The sequence below is a fragment of the Euprymna scolopes genome, chromosome 15 (assembly GCF_053919585.1).
Source record: "Euprymna scolopes isolate OS-2025 chromosome 15, ASM5391958v1, whole genome shotgun sequence".
Lineage (NCBI taxonomy): Eukaryota > Metazoa > Mollusca > Cephalopoda > Sepiida > Sepiolidae > Euprymna > Euprymna scolopes.
The window spans coordinates 126,723,003-126,748,404 of record NC_136496.1 but is presented as its reverse complement, the minus strand read 5'-3'; the positions used below and the strand labels follow the sequence as shown (position 1 = coordinate 126,748,404).

The window sequence follows — 25,402 nt, the reverse complement described above, 5'->3', positions numbered from 1 at the left end:
AATGGTTGCTGGCAGTCCTGAAAGCGGCTTTAGTTTCCATACATCTATTACGTTGGAAGCAGTGGAAAAAGTGATTTCTGTGCGCAATGGCAGCAGTACATTCTGGAGAGAACCATGGCTGGCTGTTAGGTTTTTGCTGGAACTTTTTCGAGAGTATGAAACGGTCTATACCTACAATTAACCATTCCATCAGGTCTGATACTATAGAGGACACATTCTTTTTAAACATGGAACGCAGAGGTAGATCCGATATAAATGTACGGAAGCTATCCCAGTCAGCCATAGTGTATCGATATACTGTACGATGGAGAGGGACGTCTGGGGACTTATAACATTTCATTTTTATCTTAATTGATACAACAGAGTGGTCGGAAGATCCAAAAAGAGACAGAACAGAAACTGAACATAGTCAGGGCAAGTTGTGAGAAAAAGGTCTAGTAGATTCGCATACTGGCCATCATTGTCGGGCACATGGGTGGGTTCGTGAACAATCTGAGTGAGGTCGTAAGCAATAGAGAAATCATGACAGAACCTCCCCTCATCATCAGTCTTATTTGAGTGGGTCAACCATTCCTCATTGTGAACATTGAAGTCTCCACATATGTGAATGTTAGCTGAAGAAGGTAAATCATTTTACCTACATGTGTAACCATGTATAACCTGCATTATCTACTTTGTTCTATTTGCTGATTTAAAATTATTTGTCTCAAATAGAATTTCAATAATAATTATATTATACAAATAATTTTTAGAAATAAATAGTTTAATATTTATTTGAAACAATATGGTCATCTTCAAGTCCAATCTAAACAAGTTCTTCTTTAACTGTCCTGTTAAATAATCAAACTACACCAAAGTTTTACTACTAACAATTACTACACTATTGTCCCAATGACTACCATACACTCATTAACCCTTATCCTCAAGTGGCCTCCAGTCCTTGATAAGAGGTAATTCCTTTGTAAAAACATAAAACGTAATTATTTATCTCATGAAATAGATATAGCAATGACAAGAAATAAATTTATTAATGTCATAAACAGATGCTGTTTAAATTATTTTTGAAAATGTATCCATTTTAACAATCTTTCTAGTCAGAATGAGTATTTTTAAGTAAACTGAATGAAAATACATTCTGTTCTTGAAAAGCATGTGATGAAATGTAAAAAGAAAAAGTTGGCTAGGTAGAATCAAATATCGATTTGTTAGATTCAAGCTATTAAGGACAACTTTGAGAAATAGACTGGTTTTATTTTATTGTATCGACCATCATTAATTACACAGCGTTCTATTAGTTTAGATCAAATGAAATGGCAATCAGATGAAATAGTATGCTAAATTAAGTAAAAATATATAATTGATTGTATCATGATCCGAGAAATGTCCGACATTACAATAAGGATATCATAGCAATGGAAAAGTAGGCCAACACAGAATGAAATGTATATAATATGCAAGTATACCCCTCTCCTCATCCAAAATGAGAGGGAGATTATGTTTTGCCAATGTTCGTTAGTATTCATATAAAATGTTGAGTTTTTAACTTTCCAGTTTAAGACGTTTTGTTTTTTTTAACTTTACTAATTGACACATTATTCATATGAATATTAGTGCAAACATTGGAAAATACATTATTTTTTTTTGTTGTTGTTAAGTTTGGTAGTGTGTACATTAGTGAATTGTATGTGACAGACCCCCCCCCCCTTTTAGCATTTCATCGAATTCCTAATAATACATCCAAAAGAAGTAAAAGTAAAAAAGTTCTTGTTTGCAAATTCCTTTTTGTTGTGCAAACGCAGAAAGGTCATCCTTAACGCGATGATAGCAATTTTGAGTGACAAGAATGCCATTAATAATTGGTATTAATTATTAAGTCAAGGAAACAAAAAAAAACTTTTTCTCATATGCACACACACACATACATACACACACACACACACACACACACACACACACACACACTTTGGTCCTAAAAGATTTAATTAAGGCTGCATTACCTGCATTCTATAATAAATGCTCCAATGTGAATGCTTAGAGATGGCAGCCTTGTGCCAGTCATCTGGCACAAGGCTGCCATCTCTATTAAAAGCAACCTGAGCTTGACCTTTAAAATAGGGCTTCGGCATGCAGGTCACAAAATATGTGAGTGTCAAAAAGGTCAAATGAGTTTGCGTGTGAAAAAAAGATGCAAACAAAACTTGAGTTTCTGCTTTCTCATAAGATAAAGATCAGAAACCCAATTTTTTTACGATTTGGGCTTAATTTGAACACAGACCAGCGAATTTATTCTTAAAAGGATGCAATCTTTATCGATTTATATGCATCATCTATAGACTCCCGTGTGCGTTTTTGTAATACATGTAGCTGCTAACAGTAAGTGTTCGTTGAAGCGAGAGGGAAGGAGACTAATTTGCTCATTGACATATCCAAGAGTGAGAGGGGGGAGGTCAAATAACCTATTTTTTTTTTTATTTTATTTTTTTTTTTTATTACATTTTCACCCCAAACAAGGCAAATTGCCACTTTGGTGTAGGGAGCTACTGTCAGGGGCAACAACTACTGGGGTACTATGTAGTGGTGGGACGATTAATCGGAATCGTTAATCGTAAGAATCGTGTATTTTGGGAGGTATCAGAATCGGAATCGCATCGTTAAAAAATACCTTAATTTTCCGATTCCTTCATTACGATTCTTTTAGTCTGATGTTGAAAAAAAGAAAAAAAATTCCTGATATTTCTAACCGCAAGAGAGAAATGTAGCATGTTATAAAAAGAAACCAAAGAAATTCATTATTAACAGGGCAATGCTTAGTGCCCCTCCCTTACAAGGTTCATTCATTCAGATCTATTGTAATCAAAACTACAAAAGAGTTAACTTGAAAAGAAGTATGCAGGGCTCTACATTGCGAGTAAAAATAAAAAAAACGCTTATCTTTTTGGCGATTGTTTTTTTTTACTGACAAATCTTCTAATACTGAATGAAAATGCTTTTTCAACTTATATTTTCTTAAAATAAAACGAGCAAAGTCAAATTATTTAAACAGTAAACGGTTTAATAGAACAATGTACTTTTTTTCTTTTTTTTAAAGAAGGCTTTGGAAAGAAATATCTCTAAAATGAAATTGATCACGTTGTATTATTTCGCAAAGTTTTGACAGTTGTCGGCTTCTTTTGATGTTTCCAAAAAATCGACCCCATACCTATCTCTTCCAAACCTAAAGTTATTAAATAACCCCTTCGTTAATTCAAGGGTAATTAATTCAATTCAGTCAAGTTTTTTTTTTAATTTCTTTGAAATAAAATCCATTTTTTAAATTTTTTTCTCCAGAAAGATAAAACCCTGAATTTGATTAATTGATGAAGCAGAATAATATAATCTTTTTTCTAGAATTTTAAATTGAAAATTAAAAGTGATTTGCGCAGTTTTTTCCCGAACGAAAAAGAAATTAATATATATATTTTTAAAAGGTTTTGTAATCAATTAATTTTTATGTCTAAATAATATTTACGATTAATTAAATAATTTCATTTTAAAAAGTATTTATGAATAGAATTTTACTTAAGACTTATAGTTTAGCAATATTGAACCGCATCAACCATGTGTGAATTGAACACAGTCAACCAAAAAAAATTCAAAAGAAAATGCATATTTGCATTTCATTATGTAAACTTTTATACATTGGTTTCAAAAATTAAATTCTATAAGTTTTTTTTGTTAACTACCGGTTGGTACAATTTACCGCCCCATCCCTTTATATTTTTTCTTTTTGTCTTTTTTAGCGGATTTTTTTTTTTTTTTACACAGTGATCACCACTTATCAAGGCCCGGAACCCACTCAGGGATAAGGGTTATTGCAAGTACATTACGTTAGTGTGGAGATTTTATGAAGTGTTTAATTAGGGGGGCGGTTCATTAGGAATTTGTTAACATTGGACTTGAAGACATCCAAGTTGTAGTCCGGAGGGAAGCAGGCAGACGGAACAGAGTTCCACAGGTGTGCAGTTCTAAGAAAGAAGCTTTGTTCATGGAATCCGCGTTTTGATTTAGGCACAGATATAGAGTGGGGGAAATTTTTGACAGTGGATTCAGCTAGACGGGTGTTTTTCGTGAAAGATTGGCGAGGGGAGACCAGGGATTGGAGTTCAGACGAGCACCTGCCATGAAAATAATGATCAAACAAGGATAGGCTCGCAACGTCTCTTCTGTGGGAGAGAGGTTGCAGGGTAGAGAAAAGAGCCTCCCCCACTAAACCACGAAGACTATTTTGTACTCTGTCAAGGCAGGATAGGCTGTTTTTGGTAGCTCCTGCCCAGATATGGCAACAGTATTCCATCCTTGGACATACTTGGCTTTTATATAGATAGAGAATTGCATCAGTAGTGAGATATCTTCTGGAGCGGTAGAAGGATCCCACCATCTTTCCAGCGACCTTAGCAACAGACTTGATGTACGTGTTCCATTTCAGATCAGGAGTAAAGGTCAAACCCAGAAGCTTGTCAAAACACGGGGCCTCACCCAGACGAGAGCCATCCATCACAATTGATGCCAGATGAGGATCAGAGCGTTGATGATGTAAGGATAGGAGTTTGGTTTTGGATGCATTAAAGGTTACCAGCCACATCTTCCCCCACTGAACCACGCGCTCGAGATCAGAGGAGAGAGAATCCGAGAGAACTTTGTCATTTACAGCCTTTGATGTGTTGCCGTAGATGGTCGTGTCATCAGCATAGATGTCAACGAATGATTTAAGTATGTGTTTAGGGAGGTCATTGATGTAGATCAGGAAGAGAGTTGGGCCCAGGATTGACCCCTGAGGAACTCCAGCATTTATATTGCAGGCCTCCGATTTTTGTCCATCTACCACTACTCTTATGAGCCTATCGGAGAGAAATGATTTAATGATAGAGAACACATTTCCAGTTATACCGTAGCTGGAAATCTTGTGAAGTAGACCCTTATGCCATACCTTGTCGAAGGCCTTTGATATGTCAAGAGCAATTGCCCTAGAAAGGAAGCCTTTGTCAAGAGATTCACTAATCCTGTGGGATATAACCGTCAGCACATCTGCGGTAGATCTTGCAGAGCGGAAACCATATTGTGTGTCACTAAGAAGGTTATTCCTGCTGAGGTGGTTGACTATTTCTCTATTTAATATGGATTCCAGCAACTTACTCATAACACACAGGAGACGTATTTGTCTGTACTGAGAGGGAGAGGACTTATCACCTGAATTCTTAAACACAGGGAAAACTGATGAGGTCTTCCAGGGGGTCGGAAAGCACTTCTCCTTAAGGCAGCGCTTAAATAGTTTCGTAAGTATGGGAGCAAGTTCTGGTTGAAGCTTTTTTAACACTATAATTGGGATGCCATCAGGGCCAGTTGCCTTACTAGAATCTAGGTTCTTGATTAGCTTGGCGACCTCATGCACGGATATTTGTATGTTACCTAGCTTGTTCTGTGTTGTAGGAGGAAATATGGGGAGTTGATGGCCTTCGTCGCATAGGGTAGAATTAGCTGCAAAGTTCTTTGCAAATAGTTTGGCCCTGTCTGACGCTGACTAGATGACCTCTGGTCCATTGATAATGGTTGGGATAGAACGCACAACACCAAAGTCCAAAAAAAGTCTTCCATGGAAACTTTTTGAAGTTGATGAAGATGATGAGTTGAAAGCCATTTGAAAAGTCTGTCAAATTAAAATATCGCGAGGAATAAAACCATCTAACATGACCACAACCAACATGTTAAAACATTTAACTATGATGCATCCAAATAAATTGGAGGAGCAAAATAAAAAAGAAAAGGAACAAAAAATTACCAACTAGTCACTCAGAACAGTTTTATTAGTGAGGGTCGAAATCGCAGTGTCTTTTTTTTTTTTTTTTGCCTACGTCACCATCTAGGTGTCACCATTTTTTTTTTAACCCTCCTTAACTTCAAAGAGTAAATACAATATATACAACTAAAAAAATAATTTTTAAAAATGCTGATTCTATTCATGAAAAATTCTTTTAACTAGAAATTAAAACTTAGGTAAAGATAGCTGACTGACAGCAACAGGAGCACTGGTTAACTACTGAACCACGTGGAAAGGTGTGGGGGGGAGGAAAAAAAGGAAATTAAATGATGATAATAAATTATGATAACCGTCTTTGAAAGGCACTAAACTCCTAAAATTTACTTCTTTAAAATTTTAGGCGGCACTCCCCGGCGATTTTAAAGCACTCTCTCTCTCTCAAAAAAAAAAAAAAAAAAGATTTAATTTTTAAGTTTGGGAAAGATATATTTATTATAACCGAATTCTTGTATGAAGACTGGATCTACTTTATTGGACGTTAATTTGTGAGATAAGTAATTTTTCAATGTTTAATATGTTTTTAAAGTTTCAATTATCAATTAAATTTTTTTAATTGCGTTTATTTTTCAATTTATTTAAAAAAAACAGGGTTTTAAATGTATTTTTCAAGGTAACAAGCTTCGAAAGAAGTCTAATAAAAAAAAAATCACTTAATTTTTAATTTCGACAACCCTGAGAATTTAATTATTAAAAAAATATTGAAATGTGACATTTTTTTTATTTAACATTTCTATTAGTTCAATTAATTTTCTTTCAATAATTCATTTCACTCAACAAACTTCACCATTTTTTTATCGTTTTCTGTAATTTTGGTAATTATGTTTGCTCAATTTTATCTAGTATTTCATTTGTTTTTTATAGTGGTATCATTTTTATATGTGTTCCTTTGATATACCCTATTTCAAAATTAGTTTGGCTAAACTTATTCTTCACGTTAGAAACAACGTGTAAAAGCAATGAAAAAGTAAGAAAAAATAATAGGTGTTAACTACTCCTTGTGAATTATAGAGGTCTGAAGAACTGCCGTCACAAATACAACTATCAATAGCCAAACAAAAAATCGTTTTTGAAATTCCTTTAATTGTAACTTTTCGCTATAATACCTTTTTGGTATAAAACACAAAGACTTTCGATTAATGGTATTTCTCATATATGGTCGTTAACTTTGGAAAGGTTATTTTGTATCTACGGCGCCATGTCACATGGTATATTGTTTTGTTTTTTTTCATTACGCACGTTCATTTATAAATTATTAAATTAAATATTTATCTTTTTTATATTTAATTAGTATATATTTTCTTTCTCTTCCGCTATATTTTTTTTATTTAATTCATTAAATCTGTTAATTATGAGGACCAAAATAATGAATCGTGTGTATTTATTCTCTAATTTTCTTGTTTTTGTTCTGTTATATAAATTCTATTTTATTTGTTTTTTCTCTGAAGGATAAATTCTATTTTCTTTGAGTTTCTTTTCTGTATTCCAATTAAGTAAAATAAATTTTCTCTAAAATAAATTTTGCTAAGTTTTCCGTTTAGTTTATTATATAATAATTTTATTTAAACCAAAACACGACGGTGTACTGGTGTAGACATAAAATATCTCTTCCAAAGTTAGGGAACATATTTGGGAACTACTGACCATAAGTATAAAACTACCTGGTATATTTCAAAACAATAATTCCCTAGGAATCGGAATCGGAATCGTACTTGGTATCAGAATCGTTAATCAATATTTTCCTGGAATCGGAATCGGAATCGTATAAAAATTAAGAATCGTCCCAACACTAGTACTATGTAGGGATTTGGGCAGCAAGGTGTCGGTTCACGTTACACTTGAACTTCTGCACGTCAGTACTGTTGGGGAAGCAGGGACCTGGAATGGAATTCCAGAGTCTAGCGGTTCTGGGGAAGAAACTATTGGAGTAAAAAGATCTTTTACATCTAGGGATCTCTACAGTGTGGGGGTGGGATTTAGCAGCCTGTCGGGTTTGTCGAGGGTGCTCACGTCGTGGGGGCACAAGTGATTGCAGTTCGTCAGAGCATTCACCACTAAAATACTTGTAGAAAAGGCAGAGGGATGCAACATTTCGTCGATGGGACAGAGGCTGAAGCTTAGATGCCAGTTCAGGGCCTATCAGGTTTGCGACTCTCTTTTGAACCTTGTCAAGGAGCGAGAGACTAGTAGCAGATGCACCAGCCCAGATGTGGCAGCAATACTCATGGGCGAATGGTGGCCTTATAGAGGTACAGGATACTTTCGGGTGTTAGTAGTTTTCTAGCACAGTAGAGAGAGCCCACCTTTCTTGCAGCGGCCCTGGCAATGCCTTCAATGTAATTGTTCCAACTCATGTTTCCTGTGAACGTTAGGCCAAGGAGTTTGAAAGATGGACTCTCAGATAAAGAGTCGTTGGCCATTGCTATGGGTGGTAGGGAGGGTTTCTTGTAATTATTGAATGAAACTAGTTTAGTCTTGGCAGCATTGAACGCGACCAACCACTTTTGTCCCCATTCCACTACAGATTGGAGGTCTTCTCTAGTGTTTCTGCCATTTCTTTAGAAATGTGTTCATTCGTCTTCCTGTCGTGCCTGCCATAGAGTGTAGTGTCATCAGCATATATACCCATCTCAGAGGCAATGTTGTCGGGGAGGTCATTTATGAATATCAGGAACAATAGAGGTCCAAGGATAGAACCCTGGGGCACCCCCGCATTTATATCATATTGTTTAGATGTACGACCGTCGAGGACAACCTTGATTTTTCTCTTATCTAAGAAGGATTTAATTATGTTAAGTATTCTACCAGTGATACCGTATGATCTGATTTTACTGAGGAGACCCTCATGCCATACCCTGTCAAAAGCCTTAGATATATCTAGAGCTACCGCTCTGCCCTCCCCCGCTTTGTCCAGTGAATGATATATACGTTCAGAGATCACAGTTAGGATGTCTGCTGTGGAACGGGCTTGTCTAAATCCATATTGTTTGTCAGTCAGTAGTTTAGCATCTGTAAGATGATGGACTAGAGCATGGTTAATTATGGTCTCAAATATTTTGGCAAAAAGTGGGAGGAGGCTAATGGGGCGATAATTTGATGGGTCTGTCCTTTCGCCAGAATTTTTGAATACTGGTACAACAGAAGCAGTTTTCCAACAGCCCGGAAAGCAAGCTTCATTAAGGCATTTGTTGTAGAGTTTGGAGAGAACTGGAGCTACTTCGGCTGAGCACTTTTTTAATAGCACAGCTGGGATAAGATCGGGTCCACATGCTTTTGAGGTGTCAAGGTTTTTTATGATAGCATGCACCTGAACAGGGGTGGTTTTCAGATCGTCTAGTGTGGCGTCTGTCCGCATAGGAAAGTCATGTAGGGGGTGGTTGGAAGGGTCCAGTGTGGAGTTTGAGGCAAACCGACTGGCAAGCATGTTAGCCTTGTCAGTTGCTGAGGAGACAACCTCGTGATTGTTGGTTAGTGGGGGAATTGTTGATTGCCCATTATTTACTACACTGTTGTAGATTTTCCAGAAGTCTCGAGTTCATAGTTTTTGTGCTTCGATGATCTACTTTGTTTTTGTGCTTCGATGATCTACTTTGTTCTATTTGCTGATTTAAAATGGTCTCAAATGGAATTTCAATAATAATTATTATAAATCTCAGTATTATAACACTATGACAAGATGTGTGTGTGTGTGTGTGTTTCTCATCTATATGTAACTATGATAAATATATAATGAATTATTTTTTATTTATTTACTTTTCTGATTTGAAATCATTCAAACGAAACTAATCAATAAGAAAAAGAAGACAAAACTTCCTCTCATATGTATATACAAGGCTTTAGGGACAAACTTATCTTCGTTTACTAGCCAAATAGAAACGTTACTAGCCAAAACCACATGATTTTTAGAATATGACTTGTTTATGATGTACATACTTGTCACAAAATAAAGAGTTTTCTGTGTGTGTGTGTGTGTGTTTTTATAAGTGTAATTCTAAATATACAACAAATTTTATGTTGATACTTGAAGGTATAAACATTTTAATTTCTTCAGTCTTTGTTAAAAAAAAAAAGAGTATATTGTTCTATTAAACTTTTATTTTTTAAAATATAGCTTGAATGAACACATATCTAAAGAAATGGCAGAAACACTAGAGGATGACCTCCAATCTGTAGTGGAATGGGGACAAAAACGGATGGTCACATTCAATGCTGCCAAGACTAAACTTGTTTCCTTCAATAATTACAAGAAACCTTTCCTACCACCAATAGCAATGGCTAATGACTCTTTATCTGAAAGTACATCTTTTAAACTCCTCGGCCTAAACGTTCACAGGAAACATGAGTTCGAACAATTACATTGAGAGTATTGCCAGGACCACTGTGAAGAAGGTGAGTTTTCTCTACCGTGCTAGAAAGCTACTAACACCTGAAAGTATCCTACATCTCTATAAGGCCACCATTCGCCCATGCATGAAGTATTGTCATATTTGGGAGAGTCGCCAAGCTGATAAGTCCTGAACTGTCATCTAAACTTCAGCCTCTGTCCCATCGACGAAATGTTGCATCCCTCTGCCTGTTCTACAAGTATTTTAACAGTGAATGCTCTGACGAATTGCAAGCACTTGTTCCCCTCTACGTAAATACCCCCGACAAGCAGCTAAATCCCACCCTTTCATGGTAGAGATCCCTAGATGTAAGAGAGCCTTCTACTCCAGTAGTTTCTTCCCCAGAACAGCTAAACTTTGGAATTCCCTTCCGGGTCCCTGCTTCCCCAACTATACTGACGTGCAGAAGTTAAAGTGTAACGTGAACTGACATCTTGCTGCCCAACTCCCTACACAGTACCCCAGATGCTTATGTCCCTGATTGTAGCCTACAACAAAGTGGCAATGTGCCTTGTTTGGGGTGAAAATGTAATATAAAAAAAAAACAAAAAAAAAAAAACATTGGGTATAAACTTCTAGTTTGAAGTTAAAAATAACAGCAAGACTAGAGTGCAGATAATTTCCAGTTATAAAGCAATTTGAGAGATTACAGGATATGATAATTACAATACTTCAAATACAAATCTATTTAATCAAAAATGCAAATCAATTTACAAAGGGACATAATCAGGGGAAATAAAAACACCGTAGACATACAGAAAAAGTATGCTATAGAAAAAGAAATATTTTTTTTACAATTTACATTTTTTTTTTCAATCTAAAAATACAAAAATATAAGAACCCATAGCTAAAAAATGAATTAATGACTTCACCATTAATTAAATTGAAGAGATATTTAAATTATTTCAAAAAACATTATCCTGAAATATATCTAAATAAAGAACTTTAAAAAGCAGTAATATAACTTGCAGTTTAACAATTACACTAAGAAGTTTTAAAAAAATCATAAATAAAATAATTGTTAAAGAATAAGCTGAGCTTCTGGAAATAAATAGACTTAGCAAGAGATAATAACTACAGGGTGGAATGATAAATTGTCGCCCTGGAAAAGACACAATTCTATTTACATTTGATGAAAACCAGTTTTTTGTTTTCTTTTGTTGCAGACCCTCTACTAGTTGGCCAGTTGTGTACAAATCCTAAGAGTGATAGGAACCTTCTATCATGTCTGAAAATGACACAATGTTCGATGAGCGAGATCGGAGATGCGCCACTGTACAACTCATGCTCTCTACCAATCTCAGGATTATTGCCAGCACCCTTAAAATGCATCGCTGGGTTGCCACGAATGACAGGGACGTCACCAGGGTGATGAAAATAAAGCTTCCTGCCACAGTTGTCTTTAATGTGGGTTCAAGTGAGGGCCACATCATGCCACCTCACATCTTCAAAATCGGCTTGAAAGTCAACACCAAAGTGTACCTGGATGTGCTGAGGAGTGTGGTGATCTCCTGGTGCAATCAGGTGGCCGCTGGCAGACACTGGGTGTGGCAGCAGGACTCGGCACCAGCCCACAAGTCCAAAGAGACCCAGGCTTGGCTTCAGAAGGATTGCTATGACTTTGTATCCTTCTCTCATTGGCCCCACTCCTTCCCTGCCCTGAACCCGCTGGACTACTTCGTTTGGTCATATATAGAGAACATCACCAACATGACCTCCCACAGTACCAAGGCCAGTCTGATCGCCACTATCTGCCAAGTATCCACCGAGCACTAGCTAGTGCTTTTTTTTTTTTTTTTTTTTTTTTTTTTTTTACATGGGGGTCACCACTTATCAAGGTCTGAAGGCCACTCAAGGATGAGGGTTATTGCGGGTACAGTAATCAATGGGATAGTATTGTAGTAATCATTAGTATTGGGGGGTTTGATAGTATCTTACTTAAGGGGGCGGTTTGTCAGGAGTTTGTCTATGTTGGACTTGAAGACGTCCAAGTTGTAGTCAGGTGGGAAACAGGCAAGCGGCAGAGAGTTCCACTGGCGTGCAGTTCTAAGAAAGAAGCTTTGCTCATGGAATCTATGTTTGGATTTAGGCACAGATAAAGAGTGGGGAAAATTATTGACAGTAGTTTCAGCCAGACAGGTGTTTCTCGTGAAACATTGGCGAGGGGAGACGAGGGATTGGAGCTCAGACGAGCAACTGCCATGGAAATAGTGCTTGTGGAAAAGGCATGCTCCCAGTTCCAGATCTGTATCGAGGCGGTGATTGAGGCTGAAGGTGGCTACATTGAATAAATGTCAGCTCTATAACATAATCAAGTTACCTGAATTGATTTTTTTTTAATAAAAGTTTTAAAGCTGTAGTGTTGTTTTCTTTAGGGTGACACTTTTATCGTTCTACCCTGTACAGTTCAATCTTAAATGTCCGAGTAGCAATTCATGGCATTGTGACAGTGAGACTGTGGAAATATGAGAATAACATCTCCGAGATGAGAACAGTTTTTTTATTCAAACAATTTAAATAATTTTCGAATAAACAAAGTGTTTTCCCACCAGATTCGGCATCAATTAGGAAAAGATGGAAGAGATCCGATGAAAGAGACATTTCTTTAGAACTGGTAAATACTACTTTGAACTTTGAACTATTGACAGGTTGACAAGAAAGTTCTTGCAGTTTTTAACTTTTGAATTCAGATGAACATATCTCAGCTCAAACCAAAATCGAAATAATTGAAATAAGCAGCATCAGAATCAACACAATTTTTGCCAACGCAAAACAAGTGTATTTATGCCAGTAACGTAAAAAATCTTGCATTCTAGTGGTGATGAAGTCGCTGAAGGCGTTTCTGATATTGCTTAGGTTTTTGAAGCATTTCTAACGCAGAAAGTTGTCGTGATGTTTGAAAAAGTGGTAGTCAGTAGGTGAGATATCTGAAAAGTCTGGCAGATGAGGCATAGTTTCGTAGCCCAATTCGTTCAACTTCTGCCGGCTCGGTTTAGCAATGTGCGGTCAGGCATTGTCGTGGAGAATTTGAGCCTTTTCTGTTGGTTAATGCTGGATGTTGTTATCAAAGTTTCTGATGCATTTCATACATTTGTAGACAGTACTTCTCCGCTGTAACGGTTTCGCCTGCATTAAAAAACCTGTAATGGATGAGACCATTTGCAGACGACCAAACAGTCAGCATGACCTTCTTTTGGTGCAACTCTGGCTTCGGGAAGTGTCATGGCGCTTTGTCAGTGTCTAACCACTGAGCTAAGCATTGTTGGTTGTCGTAAAGAACCCACTTTTTCTTACAAGTCACAACCCGGTCAAGAAATGGGTTATTCTTGTGAAAATGACACTTCATAATAGCGTTTCCTTTGGTTGTCATTCAATTCGTGAGGCACCATTTATCAAGTTTTTTTGTCTTTCCAATCCCTCTCAAGAAAATCGTCATACATCTAATTCAGAGGCAAGTTCTCAAACAGTTGTGCATGGATTGGCTCTGACTATAGCTCTTATCATTGTTAACATTTGATGGTCGACCACTATGCTCATCAAGATTCTTGTTGCTGCCACAAAATTTCTTAAACCACCATTGTGCTGTGTATTCAGTAGTGGTTCCTGGGTTAAACGCTTTGTTGATATCGCAAGCTGTTTCAGCAGCTTTTTGGCCTAGCTTGACTTGAAATAAGAAAATTGTGCAAATTTGATTTTTTCTATTTTGCATTCAACATTCTGAAAAGAAGACATAATTGTTTTAAACGATTGTAATTCAAACAATTAGATTGAACGAAAAAAACGCTCGTTTAAATAACGATATATAAAGTAAAACTTATTTGAAAAAACATTATTTGAAATCAAAATTAAAAATTCCACAAGAACTTTCTTCTCAACCTAATATCTTGAATTTTGAATTTGTTAATGAGAAATTTCTGTGTAGCTGGGTGAGGGGATTAGATTTGTGTATTAAAATCATAATCGAAATAGGAAACGGCGACATATCTGACTCCGTTTCCTATTTCGATTGCTTTTTGAAAAATATCTAATTCTAAATGCTTTTGTTTTGTATGAAAGAACCATTATAGATTACAAGATTTTTTTTGTTTGTTTCTTGGTTTTTTTTTTTCATCTGACAACTTTTCAAAGAAATAAAGTTGGCATAATTTACCTGCAAATGATCTGCTTGAGAAGTTCCCAGCATTCCAGTTGAACAACTTTGACATGAAATGAGTCACTTATGTATTCACATACATTTGCTAATTTAAGTTGTTTTATTTTTGTTATATAAATTGCAAAAGACAAGAAATGAAAAGAAAATCGGGCAATCTTAATAATTTAAAAACAATCTTTGACAAAAGTATTGACACATTCAAGATTGTCCAATAAGAATTATCTTGTTGATGCAGAGTTCAAATATAAAAGCTCCCAAATTTGTGTTCATTCATGCGCCTTTTTAATCACACTCGATAAACAATGTATATCGGTGCACCAACTCTACAATACGACCAATAACCACATGCATCCATTCCTTTGCAGATTATTATCCTAATCTTCACAGCTATTGCTGTTTCACCAAGTTTCGGCCAACTCATTCTCTGGCCTTCTTCAGGTTATTAACTATGACTGTATATGGATGCTGAGTTTTATAACTTTTATATCCCCAGTAATTACTGCCTTCCATAGTTGTTGTTTTGCCACATTTGACCATTTTCCTCATCTGGTCTGCTTTGGGTAGAATTGAAACTGCTATCTCCAGACAATGCTCGCCTGGAAGCATATAGACTCAACACCTTTTTCCGCTGCGCCACAGACCCCAAAGAATGAATACACAAATTATGGAGGCTCATTTAAAAAAATTTCTAAAAAAAAATAAAAATTTACATTTTACCAAAAAAAAAAAAAAATGACAACTGTCACGTATCGAACTGCTTTGTTTACACAATTACTAAACTTTTGTCGACAGAAATGTTTTCGACATTTATGCATTCATTTTTTTACAGTTCTGAATTTTTGAGATGAGTGCCGTTTGTTTATATTACTTGTTTGGACTATTGTTCTCATCTTGAGTGTTATTTGTGCAATATTACAGTCGGTGTAGCTTCCGACCTTCGTCAGGCATGCTGATGACCATCTTGGAAAAGAAAGGAGAAAAGTTACTTGCTTCGTAGATGGTTTTGTAGTCTTGGAGCTGTTTTAGTCTTTTTCATCGTGGTTTTGTATGCGTGGAAAAAAAAATTTGGTTGATAAAGGGGAGATAACTCTAATAAAGTTTGGCAGGTATTTTTAATTCATTTTTTTTTTTTTTCTTTTTTGTAGGCATTTGAAGATGCAATTGCAGAATTAGATAATTTGACCGATGATACTTATAAAGATAGCACTCTGATTATGCAGCTTCTACGGGATAATTTAACAGTAAGTAAATTCCATTTCAATTTTTTTTTTATATATATATGCATTCTTAATAATTCAACTTAGATCATATTCCATATTAACGATCAAAAATTGATTTTAAAAAATGAACTGCGATAAATCATGTACATCATCATCATCATCATCATCATCATCATCATCATCAGTCGCATCTTCTGCTGCTGGTGCGGATTGCAAACCCACGTGACTTATTTTTCGCCATTCCTTCCAATCCAGGGCAACTTGGTTGATGAACACCCAACTGTTGAGAGATGTCCAATCAAATAACATTATAAATAACACCGTAAGGCGGGCAAATACTGTAACCAGAAAAGCATTGTATTCCACGTCACAACCTGAAAAAAAACGTATCCGGGGGCCACCATATCCCGGGATTCTACTATATATATATATATATATATATATATATATATATATCATCATGAGTCACATTTTTGACTTGGTGTGGATTGCTAACCTGTATGACTTATTTTTTTGCCATTCCCTCCAAACCAGGGCAAGTTGGTTAATGGACGGCCAACTGTTGAAAGATGTCTAATCAAAAACATTTTCTCTCCACCTTCTCCTTTCCTCTGCTTCGTTCACCTTCTAACATATCTTCAAAGCATAACTTTGACAGACCAGTGGTTGATCGTTTGACATGACCAAAAGGTTTAAGGGTTTTACTTTTGATTTTATCAAATAGCGAGGGAGTAGGGAAGTAGTTTGATAGAGGGTGGATATTTTGTTTTTTTTTATTGTTTTTCGATGTCCCGAACAAAAACGCATTATGTGATTTTAAAACACCTCAATGTGATTGGTTAGTTGTTTAGTCCATGTGACATAAAAAATTTTTAAAAAATAAAAAAATTGTCCAGAACAACTTTCTTTGTTTAATATGTAAATCCAGTCATTTTTTACTATAGACAACAAAAATGAAAAAGTGATCAAAAAACAAATATATAACAAATAAATGTTACCAAAGGCAAGATAAGTTACTCTTCTGCCAAGCTGGATGTGTAATGTAAATGTACAATATCCATACTACTCTGATGTAGGTCTTTTGAAAAGGAGGTTATATCCTTGAAATATTAGTAAAACTTTTACACTTTGTAACATGAAATGGTAAACAAGAAATATAGAGAAATTGATTTTTTTTTTTTTCGCTGTTTCTCACTTATTTGTTTCAATAAGGAGAATAAGGAGAAAGGGAAATGAACTTTGTTGTGAATTTGTGTATAAACCCACAATCCGGACAGAGATCCTTGATTTCTGATAAATGAAAGAAAATTTATTTATTTGAAGCCAAATTTCAGGGGAGAAGAAAAACTAAAATGGAAATGATGACCCTTTCAATGGGACGATAAATGCCAGTGTAAGGGCTTATGAATCCCCACTCATGCCCAAATTATTATATTTGTCTGCCACTGGGAGACTACTTGTAAATAAATGAACATGTTAGCCTTGACTAAATCAGAAACATTTGGACACTGTATAACACATTATTGATCAAAGATTTTTTAAAAAAAATAACTAGAAAAGAAAGATTACATTGGATTATTGTCTTTCTTATGTCCTTTATCATCTTACATTATATTGTCACAGCCTTTAAAACCCCCAACGTATTTGTACACTACAAACAATGATTGAAGCAAACTACATCTTTTTGTTCATTTTGTTTTTTGTTTCTTGTTTTGTTTTTTTTATTATACATTTGGTGCTTATCCAGTTTTACCCAATATTAAAAAAAAATAAAAATTGCACAAAAAACTTAATGTGCATTCTTGGTAGGTTAAAAAAAAGGTTGTACACCAAAATTTATGCAAATATTTTTAACAAATAAAATTTGATCAGTGAATGATTTCTAGATGATATAATTATGATGACCCTTGTCTGTTGACCTTAATGTTAGCAGAAAATAGCAGACAAGATATTTCACTGTTAAAATGTATTTTTCCCATTTAAAAAAAAGTTACTTGAGAAATTTGCATAATTTTTGGTGTATTATCTTTTTTAAACCTAACACGTAATTCTTTTAAAATTTTTTTTTTTTTATCAGTTTTAACATTAACCCTTTATGACCTGAATTATGATGTAGATGATTAAAAAAATATTGTTAATTTTAGATGGCGGCATAATGACTGTAAGCAATGGACAGTTGCAATCTGGAAATATCAGTATCATATCCGAAGTATTCAGTATCTGGCATCTACCCAGATACTGAACTAATATGTACAAGGCGTGTTTATGCTGTTATATTCATCTACTAGCATTTCAGCCCGGCGTTGCCCGGGTGTTTGGAGGTGTGTGTTGAACAAAAAAAAAAAGTGGTAGTAGGAAGGCAGGCTCAAACCCGTACTGCAAATGAGGAAACGAATGTGAAAAAAACGTGACGTCTTTGCTGTTACGACCACCGTCAAACCAGAAGTGATGTAGGTTTAAATTAAGGCTAGACAATCGAAAAGAGGGGATGACATTCGAAAATATCGGCAAAAAAGCAACCCTTCCCTGTAGAAAAGTGCCCAGTTGAGGGTGAAGAAATTAATGTTTTTAGCCAATTTTTCGGTATTTGTCGTCTGAAGGGTCGAGCTTCAAAACTATACTGATCTTGTGAAAATTGGTCGCCTCTGTCAAAGGTTTTAGGCAGATATGCAAACATACATTTATATATTTGTAGCTCAAATTTTCGACTCAAACCTATTAAAAAAACTTGCCCTATCTCTGAATACCCTTTATTTAAAATTTCAAGTGTTTAGACCAGAAATTGTGTAAGTAATTTGGTAGAGACCGCAGAGGTCAAATTTCTTTTAAATTTGACCCCTATTATGACCACTTAACACTTATTGTTTTAGGTATAAATCAAGTTAAGTTAGATCCATGTCCAAGGAACCTATATCTAAAATTGGCGGAGGAGTTTGGTAGAGTTCTCAAAGGTCAAATCGTTGAACTTTGACCTCTTAACCGCCAAATTTCTGGCTGAAAACGGATTACAAAGATTTTCCCAATCTTTGTACCCTGTATATCAAATTTCGAGTCTGTAGACTGAAAATTGAAAGTTATTGCATAGGGAAATGTACACACGCACACTTTCACTTTTATAGACATTATAATCTATATATGTTCAACCAGGTCATAAAGTGTTAAAATCATCATCATCATATGAATGATTCTATTGGCGTTGGTTTCCCCAATATTTTTCTAATCAGAATTTTTTCTAGAAAAAGGGGCCACGTGAAAGTTGCCAACATCCTAAATTAAAGTAATTTTGTGGAACGAACTGGATTTGAACTTGAAACATCTGGGTTATAATTAAATCCACGTTGTTAAACATTTAAGCATTGTTACGTCTCAATATTAAATTAAAACTCGGTACAATTTTTTTTTTTTTTTAAGTTTTCAATTGTTCTGCTGAGTTGAAACATCTTTTTTATTTGTTTTGTCTTTTCAGCTGTGGACAGGGGATTCAGATGGCGGTGATGGTGATGGGGTCGAAAACTGAGTCGTATTGCCTTCCTAACACCCCCCCTCCCCCCTGTGCGCATACACCGATACCACTACTATGAAAATGCTGCCACTTGATTTGTGACGGCCATCATCTAAGTAAACCAAAAAGAGACAAGATTAATGGTTTAACTTTTAAGGAAAAAAAAAACAAACAAAAAAACAAGGAGTGGGGGTCGAAAAATGGAAGGAAAGAGAAGGAAAAAAACTCCTTGAAAATCTGAAGCAAGTTAAACCACTTTTACTGTATTCCCATGTCAAATGGTCTAGATGGAATTGTAGTTGTCAAACGTCTGTACGTCTGTCTGCGTAGCCCACAGCTCGCTCCTCACTTCCAAATGCTTTACTTCTTGAAGAGTTGAGCAAAAAAAATTAAAAAACAAAAAAAAAAAAGCCACATTTGTTCTTTCTCACCATTGGTCTTCATGCTCAACCAGCTAAGCTCTTTTTCACCTGGACAGAATCTGGCCAACCCTTCTATTAAATAACCAATTCTCTCTCTTTCTTCCAAATGCCTCCATTTTTCAATGGCTTGCAAGTGTGCTTGTTTTCTTTTCCTTCTTGTAGCTGTTGTTAATATCACAATCTGATTTCTTTTCCAAATGAGACTGATTAAAAAAAAAAAAAAAAAAAAAAAAAAATTGGTCAAACCCTTCAACCATTCTTTTACCCATTTTCTTTTTACAGAAATTATTTTTATTTTAAATTCGAGTGACTTGTATGTGTCAATTTTTTTTTTTCAGTTCAGCATCAATTAATTTTGTCTTTGAAATCAAAAGCAACATATTCCATAAAAAGCTTTTCTTTTTTACTATTACAAATTTTAAGATGATTGTCGCGCAGTGAAAAAATACTGTTTTTCTTTGGTTTAGAAATGTAAATCTCTATAACAATACGCAAACACGTTGGAATGTGCATTATCACCTTCACCCATATATTAAAAAAAAATATGATCAACCGATCAGCAAAGATGGTGATTAATCCGATACTGCTATGGTAAACAATTCTGACTTTACATATTTTAAGATGAATTGTTTCAAAATCAAATTATGTCATCCCATCGATTAAAATAGTCTTAATTTTAAATATATTTTTAAAAAAACTGACAATAACTTTTACAATTTATAGTTTTTCAAATAATTAAATTGCTACAATTTATAGACATATTTATTTTTCACCTGGGAATAACAATTATTTTTACAGAAGTAGTCATTTATTTTTATTGACCCTGACAAACTTTCTTCCAAAGGGAATATTATTATTATTAACAAAAACATATACAAATTGGTGTAGATCAAATCATTATAAAAACTTTAAAATAATTTTCAAATGTCAAACCTAATTTGTTCTCAATTATTATTGATATCACGTTGATTTCTTTATGGTCGTGCAAAATTTGAAAAGTGCTTTTTTTTGCTAGAATTAAACTTTACATGCAATGTTCAAGTATTCATACATTGTTTTATTTCTAAATGAAAGAAAAACAGTATTTTGTTAACCCTGCAATTATTGTACGAGGGAACTTTATATTTTAAAGTTGTAAAAAAAAAAAATCTTGGATTAATTTTGAGCAGCCATCATTTTTCCTACTTCCTGATATTGTTTGGTTGAGTAATTTTTTTATGGAAAAATGTATCTAAATTCTTGTTTTTTTGTTTTTTTTTCTCTCCAGTAATTACTTATCCCTCCCCACCCCATCCTCAACATTTAAACAAATTTTTTTTCTTTTAAAATTTTCGCATTTTAATTTTTTGTCTGCATCCTCTTTCAGGTTATTTTCCTCATTGTCATTATTGATTTTTTTTTTTTTTTTTTTTTCAACCGTGTTTTAGCTGATCACTCTCCAGCTATGTTCTCTGCATTCAATGTCTGATTACGTACGTACATTGAACAAAGGGAAAACATCAGCGTAGACAAAAGGTAATTCGTTTGAATTATCACCACTTTTATGGTCGGCTCGATTCTCTTTTGTTGGCATTTGTTTTGCCAGTCCTTTCATTCGAATCAGGTATTAACAGTAGGGCCCACATGAAGGTTGCTAACATATCCAATGATAGTGATGTTATGGCTCCGTCAATATCAACTTCCTCCATCGACAACAATAGTTTGAGGGAAATTATGCAAATAAAAATAAATTTATTGTCTTAGAAAAAAATAGTTTGGTTGTAATTTTAGATATTTTCTTTCGGTAAACAGCATTGACTGTGAATTGAGCAGAAGCCCCCCCCCTCCCCCTTTACTCCCAACCTTTTTGCTTATTAAGAAAGTGATACTTTTTTTTTTAATTTACTTATTGTCTTTTCTTTTTTTTAGTGAATCCTTATTCTCTGGCCGTATATTTTTCCATTCATGAACTGTGGTTACATTCAAATAAAAGAAGTTTGATCATAAAAATTTAGTTTGATTCATACGTTGCACTTAAATCAGAAGTGAGCCCAACTTTCCACGTGATAATTTGCTGAGTCATGAAAATAAACGCAAAGTCTATTTTACACGTTTATTTCGTTTCGCCTTCCAAAATATGAACATATTTTTCTCATCGTATTTCAATTTAAAAAAATATCTTTTTTTTTTTTTTTATCTAAAAATTTGGTTCATTCCATTTTGTTCAGTGCATTTAAAAAATGATGAGTATAAGAAAAAAAAAAATGTTTTAAAAAAATCATTTTTTTGAATTTGTATTTTGAGCAGATTTTTTTAACTGTTTCTTTTCTTTCATTTTACCATTATTGACATGGGAATTTCTTTTAATCCCTTAAAAAATTATTAAAATAAAAAAAAAAAATTGCCCCACATCCCTTCAAAACTTATTGGACTGAATTTGGATTTTGTGAAATCTTTTCATTTTGCAGACCATCTTTTTTAGTATTTGGACATTTTTTTTTTTTTTTTCTGTTTCAGCTGTAGCTCTCGTTCAACATTTCTCTTCTTCTCAGGTTCCATTTTCAGTAAATAAATTTCTCTAAAAACTTAATCTAATCTCAAAGATTCAACCAAAATTCTTGTTCTATTTTTATCTGCGAACTCCTTACTGACGTTCATCCCAATCAGATTTGTTTACTGCATACGTGATAGAGTTCAAGTGGCACTGAGGTCTGTACAAATATGTAAATTAACCACATGCCTCTTTAATGTACATTTGTGTTTCGTCCACAAAATATTTTTTGCAACACTCATTAAGAATCAAAACATTAAGTTTAAACACATTTTTCATTTCAATAAATAAACTGCAAAAAGTAGAAAGAAAAATTTTAATAAATTTGAACTAAAAATCAGAATTAAAATAAAAAAAAAAAATATTTATGCATCTATAATTTGAGTTGTTTTATTTTTTATCGATGCTAACCATTTTCATATCCAACTTTTTGTATAAATGGAGAAATAATTTCCAAATTTGTTTTATGTTTTTTTGCCCACTTTTCAACCATTCTAACAAGTCGTCTGCACATGAAACTCATCTAAGATGGAATGGACGTCACTAAAGAGATTCTTTTTTGTTGTTTATTTTAACCATTAACTCCACCCAATGTTTTTGCTGGCTTTGTTTCAAATGTTGTAACCTTTTACTGAACACATTTAAATATTCTCCCCTTTTGATTTGTCATTTTCTGAATTGCTCTGATTAAATGAGACGAGCAACTCCAACTCTTATTGTCATTCGAATTCTATTCTGCAATCCTTATTGAAACCATTTAGGAAATTTTTACCAATTTTTAAAAGTCACTGAACTTTAAAAGTAGGCATTTCTTGTGTGTCGATATTAAAATCCAAAACCACTTTAACCAAAGAAAATAAAAACAGCGTTGCCCAAATAAATGACGACATGCAATGATCTGAGTAACTACATCTTCAAGGCAAAACTGGCTTTAAGTTGAATGATAGATTTATTCACAAAATTGTTGATTTTGCCATTTTGTATGGAATGTGATCTCATCACTGAAAGCAAGAATAATTTTTTTCAAGTTTCTTAGTGATGCGGAATTGCTTGTACTAATCCGTGTCATGTCTTGAATGAGCTGCAGTGTAAGTTGCACAAGTTTCCTTACAAAACATTTAACCTGCAAAGATGCTCTTATTAGAGACTTTCTATGGGTTTTCACAAATGTTTCAGAACCTGATTGACAATATGGTGCACATCGAGGTTACTTTTCTTCCATTTTGAATTTGTTGTGCAGTGTCCAAATCTTTCAGTTTTGACTTTTTTTTTTTTAATTTTCTCCAAAATGCATTTTGTTTGACGATGTTTGAGCATATTCGAACAAATGCATTTTTATTTCCAGTAAAAGTGATTCTTCAATCTTAGAGAAAAAAGAAAGCGTTGAACTTGAGGTTTTTTTTTGTTTTTTGTTTTACAAAATTTGTGTTAAAATTGATTGAACATTGGCTACAAAGTTTTTGTTTTGTTTTGCTTTTTTTTTAATGAATTCAGTATCTTCACAGCAGCTGTAACTTTTTTTTTTTTATAACTTTCATCCCCCACCCACTGACTGTCTCCCCAGCCAAGAAAGATTTCCCCTCTTCTGACTGGAGACAAAATAAATACTGCACTAGTCCAAACACTATGAAAGAGTGTAGTTTGAGTTTCATACTAAAGGTCAATATAAAAAAAATAAATAACCTCTAAATATCGATGTAGCCAATTAATTTTGTACTTTGTTCTTGGTGACACACACTTCTCTCACCAAATTAACATATAACAACAAAAAAAAGTTTATTCTAAAGCAATGCTGAAGAATATATCAGCTTTATTGCTGTGTCTTGTGTGGCATTTAACTGGACACACACACACACACACACATGCACGGCAGTCATCCTTTATATAAGAAAGAGAATCATTTTTAACCTGAATCCTTTTTTATCTTTCCAACATTTTGTTTTTATAACATTCAAAAGAAATAATTTTTTTCAGAAATCAATAAAATAAAAAGATTGTTTAGTAATTTAAGTTTTTCTGATGTTTAACATTATTGGATGGCATAAATTAAAATGGAGACGCAACAAATAACATTTATTATTTTAATTTCATCACTCCAAAATAAAATTAAAAAAACAAAAAAACAGGTGTAGTCGATAAATGGTTCATAAAAAGTGAGGGCATATTTATTATTCTGACCAATTCCATGGAAAGGCACTCAAGAAGCTGGATGTCGTCTGTTTTATTGTCACAGTAATTAAAAAAAAATTGTATTTGTGGTTGTTTTTGTTTCTTTTCCATCTGAATCTCAACTAAAATAGACTTTTTTCTTTCTTTTTAATTCCTCTAAAATTTCTTTATGATTTTCCGAAATCTAATGTTTCTTCCTTGGAACTTGCTTCAAAGTTATTCCCCCCCCCCCTCATCTCTTCGTACTTGACGTGTTCATAAGTAATCAACCTTTTTTACAAGATATTATTCTTGGAAAAATTTTCTATCAATAAAAAAAAAAAAAAAAATAAAGATAAATTAGAGAAAAAAAATTATATTTTCTTTGTTTTTTTCTTCTTTTTTTTTTAAACTTATAAAATATGTTCATTTTTCATGATTTTCCTTAAAAAAAAGTAATTTTATTTTCTTCAGCAAAAAAAAAAAAGTAAAAAAAAACTTAATTCCAACTATTTTCTTTGATAAATGTAACATCTCAAAAAATGCAGGTTAATTACTTTTCTGGCTTTTTTAAATCATACAGAGTTCTCTCCCCTTTATCCGCTTAAGCGCTATCATTTAAATGAAAAATATCTTTCAAAACAGAAGTGATTTTGTAAACCTTGCAAATGAAGTCCATGCTTGCCAAAAGAAACCTTTAATTGTACCTTAATATATAGGTGATGTATAAAAACTTGCAAAAAATATAATCTTGGCTTAAATCCCCTTGCAAACATTCTTGTTTCTATGGATTAATATTAATGGCATTTGTAATGGATGTTCTGTTAACCCCAAAAGTAGAAAATTTAGATCACACACACATGCATGCTTAAGGAGAAATATGTTTATTCAATTAGATTTCACCTTTTATTTATACCAGTCCTTTATGAAGCTCAATGTAACTACAGAGCATAAACAAATAAATGACAAAATTCTGTATTCTAAATTTCAAGCTGTTGACCATCTTACCATTTATTTCTTTAAGTGCGTTGACATGCTCAATTTTTGACAGCACTTGTTTCGTACTACAGAATCATTCATGTAATTATTATGTCAATTTTTTATTTTATTCCGTCATTAACTCATTAGAAGAAAAGGAACTGATCAGCTTTAAAAGAAAATAAAGGAATATTGACATGATTGCAACTTCTT

The 25,402-nt window shown here is 33.9% G+C and overlaps 1 protein-coding gene across 1 annotated transcript in view; it reads left to right on the top strand.

Annotated features, from left to right (window-relative positions):
* The window catches only part of LOC145294123 (14-3-3 protein zeta/delta-like), a 177,704-nt gene extending 155,577 nt beyond the window's left edge, over window positions 1-22,127 (top strand). Inside the window, exons 4-5 of the mRNA XM_080141227.1 lie at window positions 15,535-15,630; window positions 19,076-22,127. Of these exons, the coding sequence (XP_079997353.1) occupies window positions 15,535-15,630; window positions 19,076-19,126 (147 nt within the window). The 3' untranslated portion in view covers window positions 19,127-22,127. The remainder of the gene's footprint in view (window positions 1-15,534; window positions 15,631-19,075) is intronic.
* The last annotated feature ends 3,275 nt before the right edge of the window (window positions 22,128-25,402 follow it).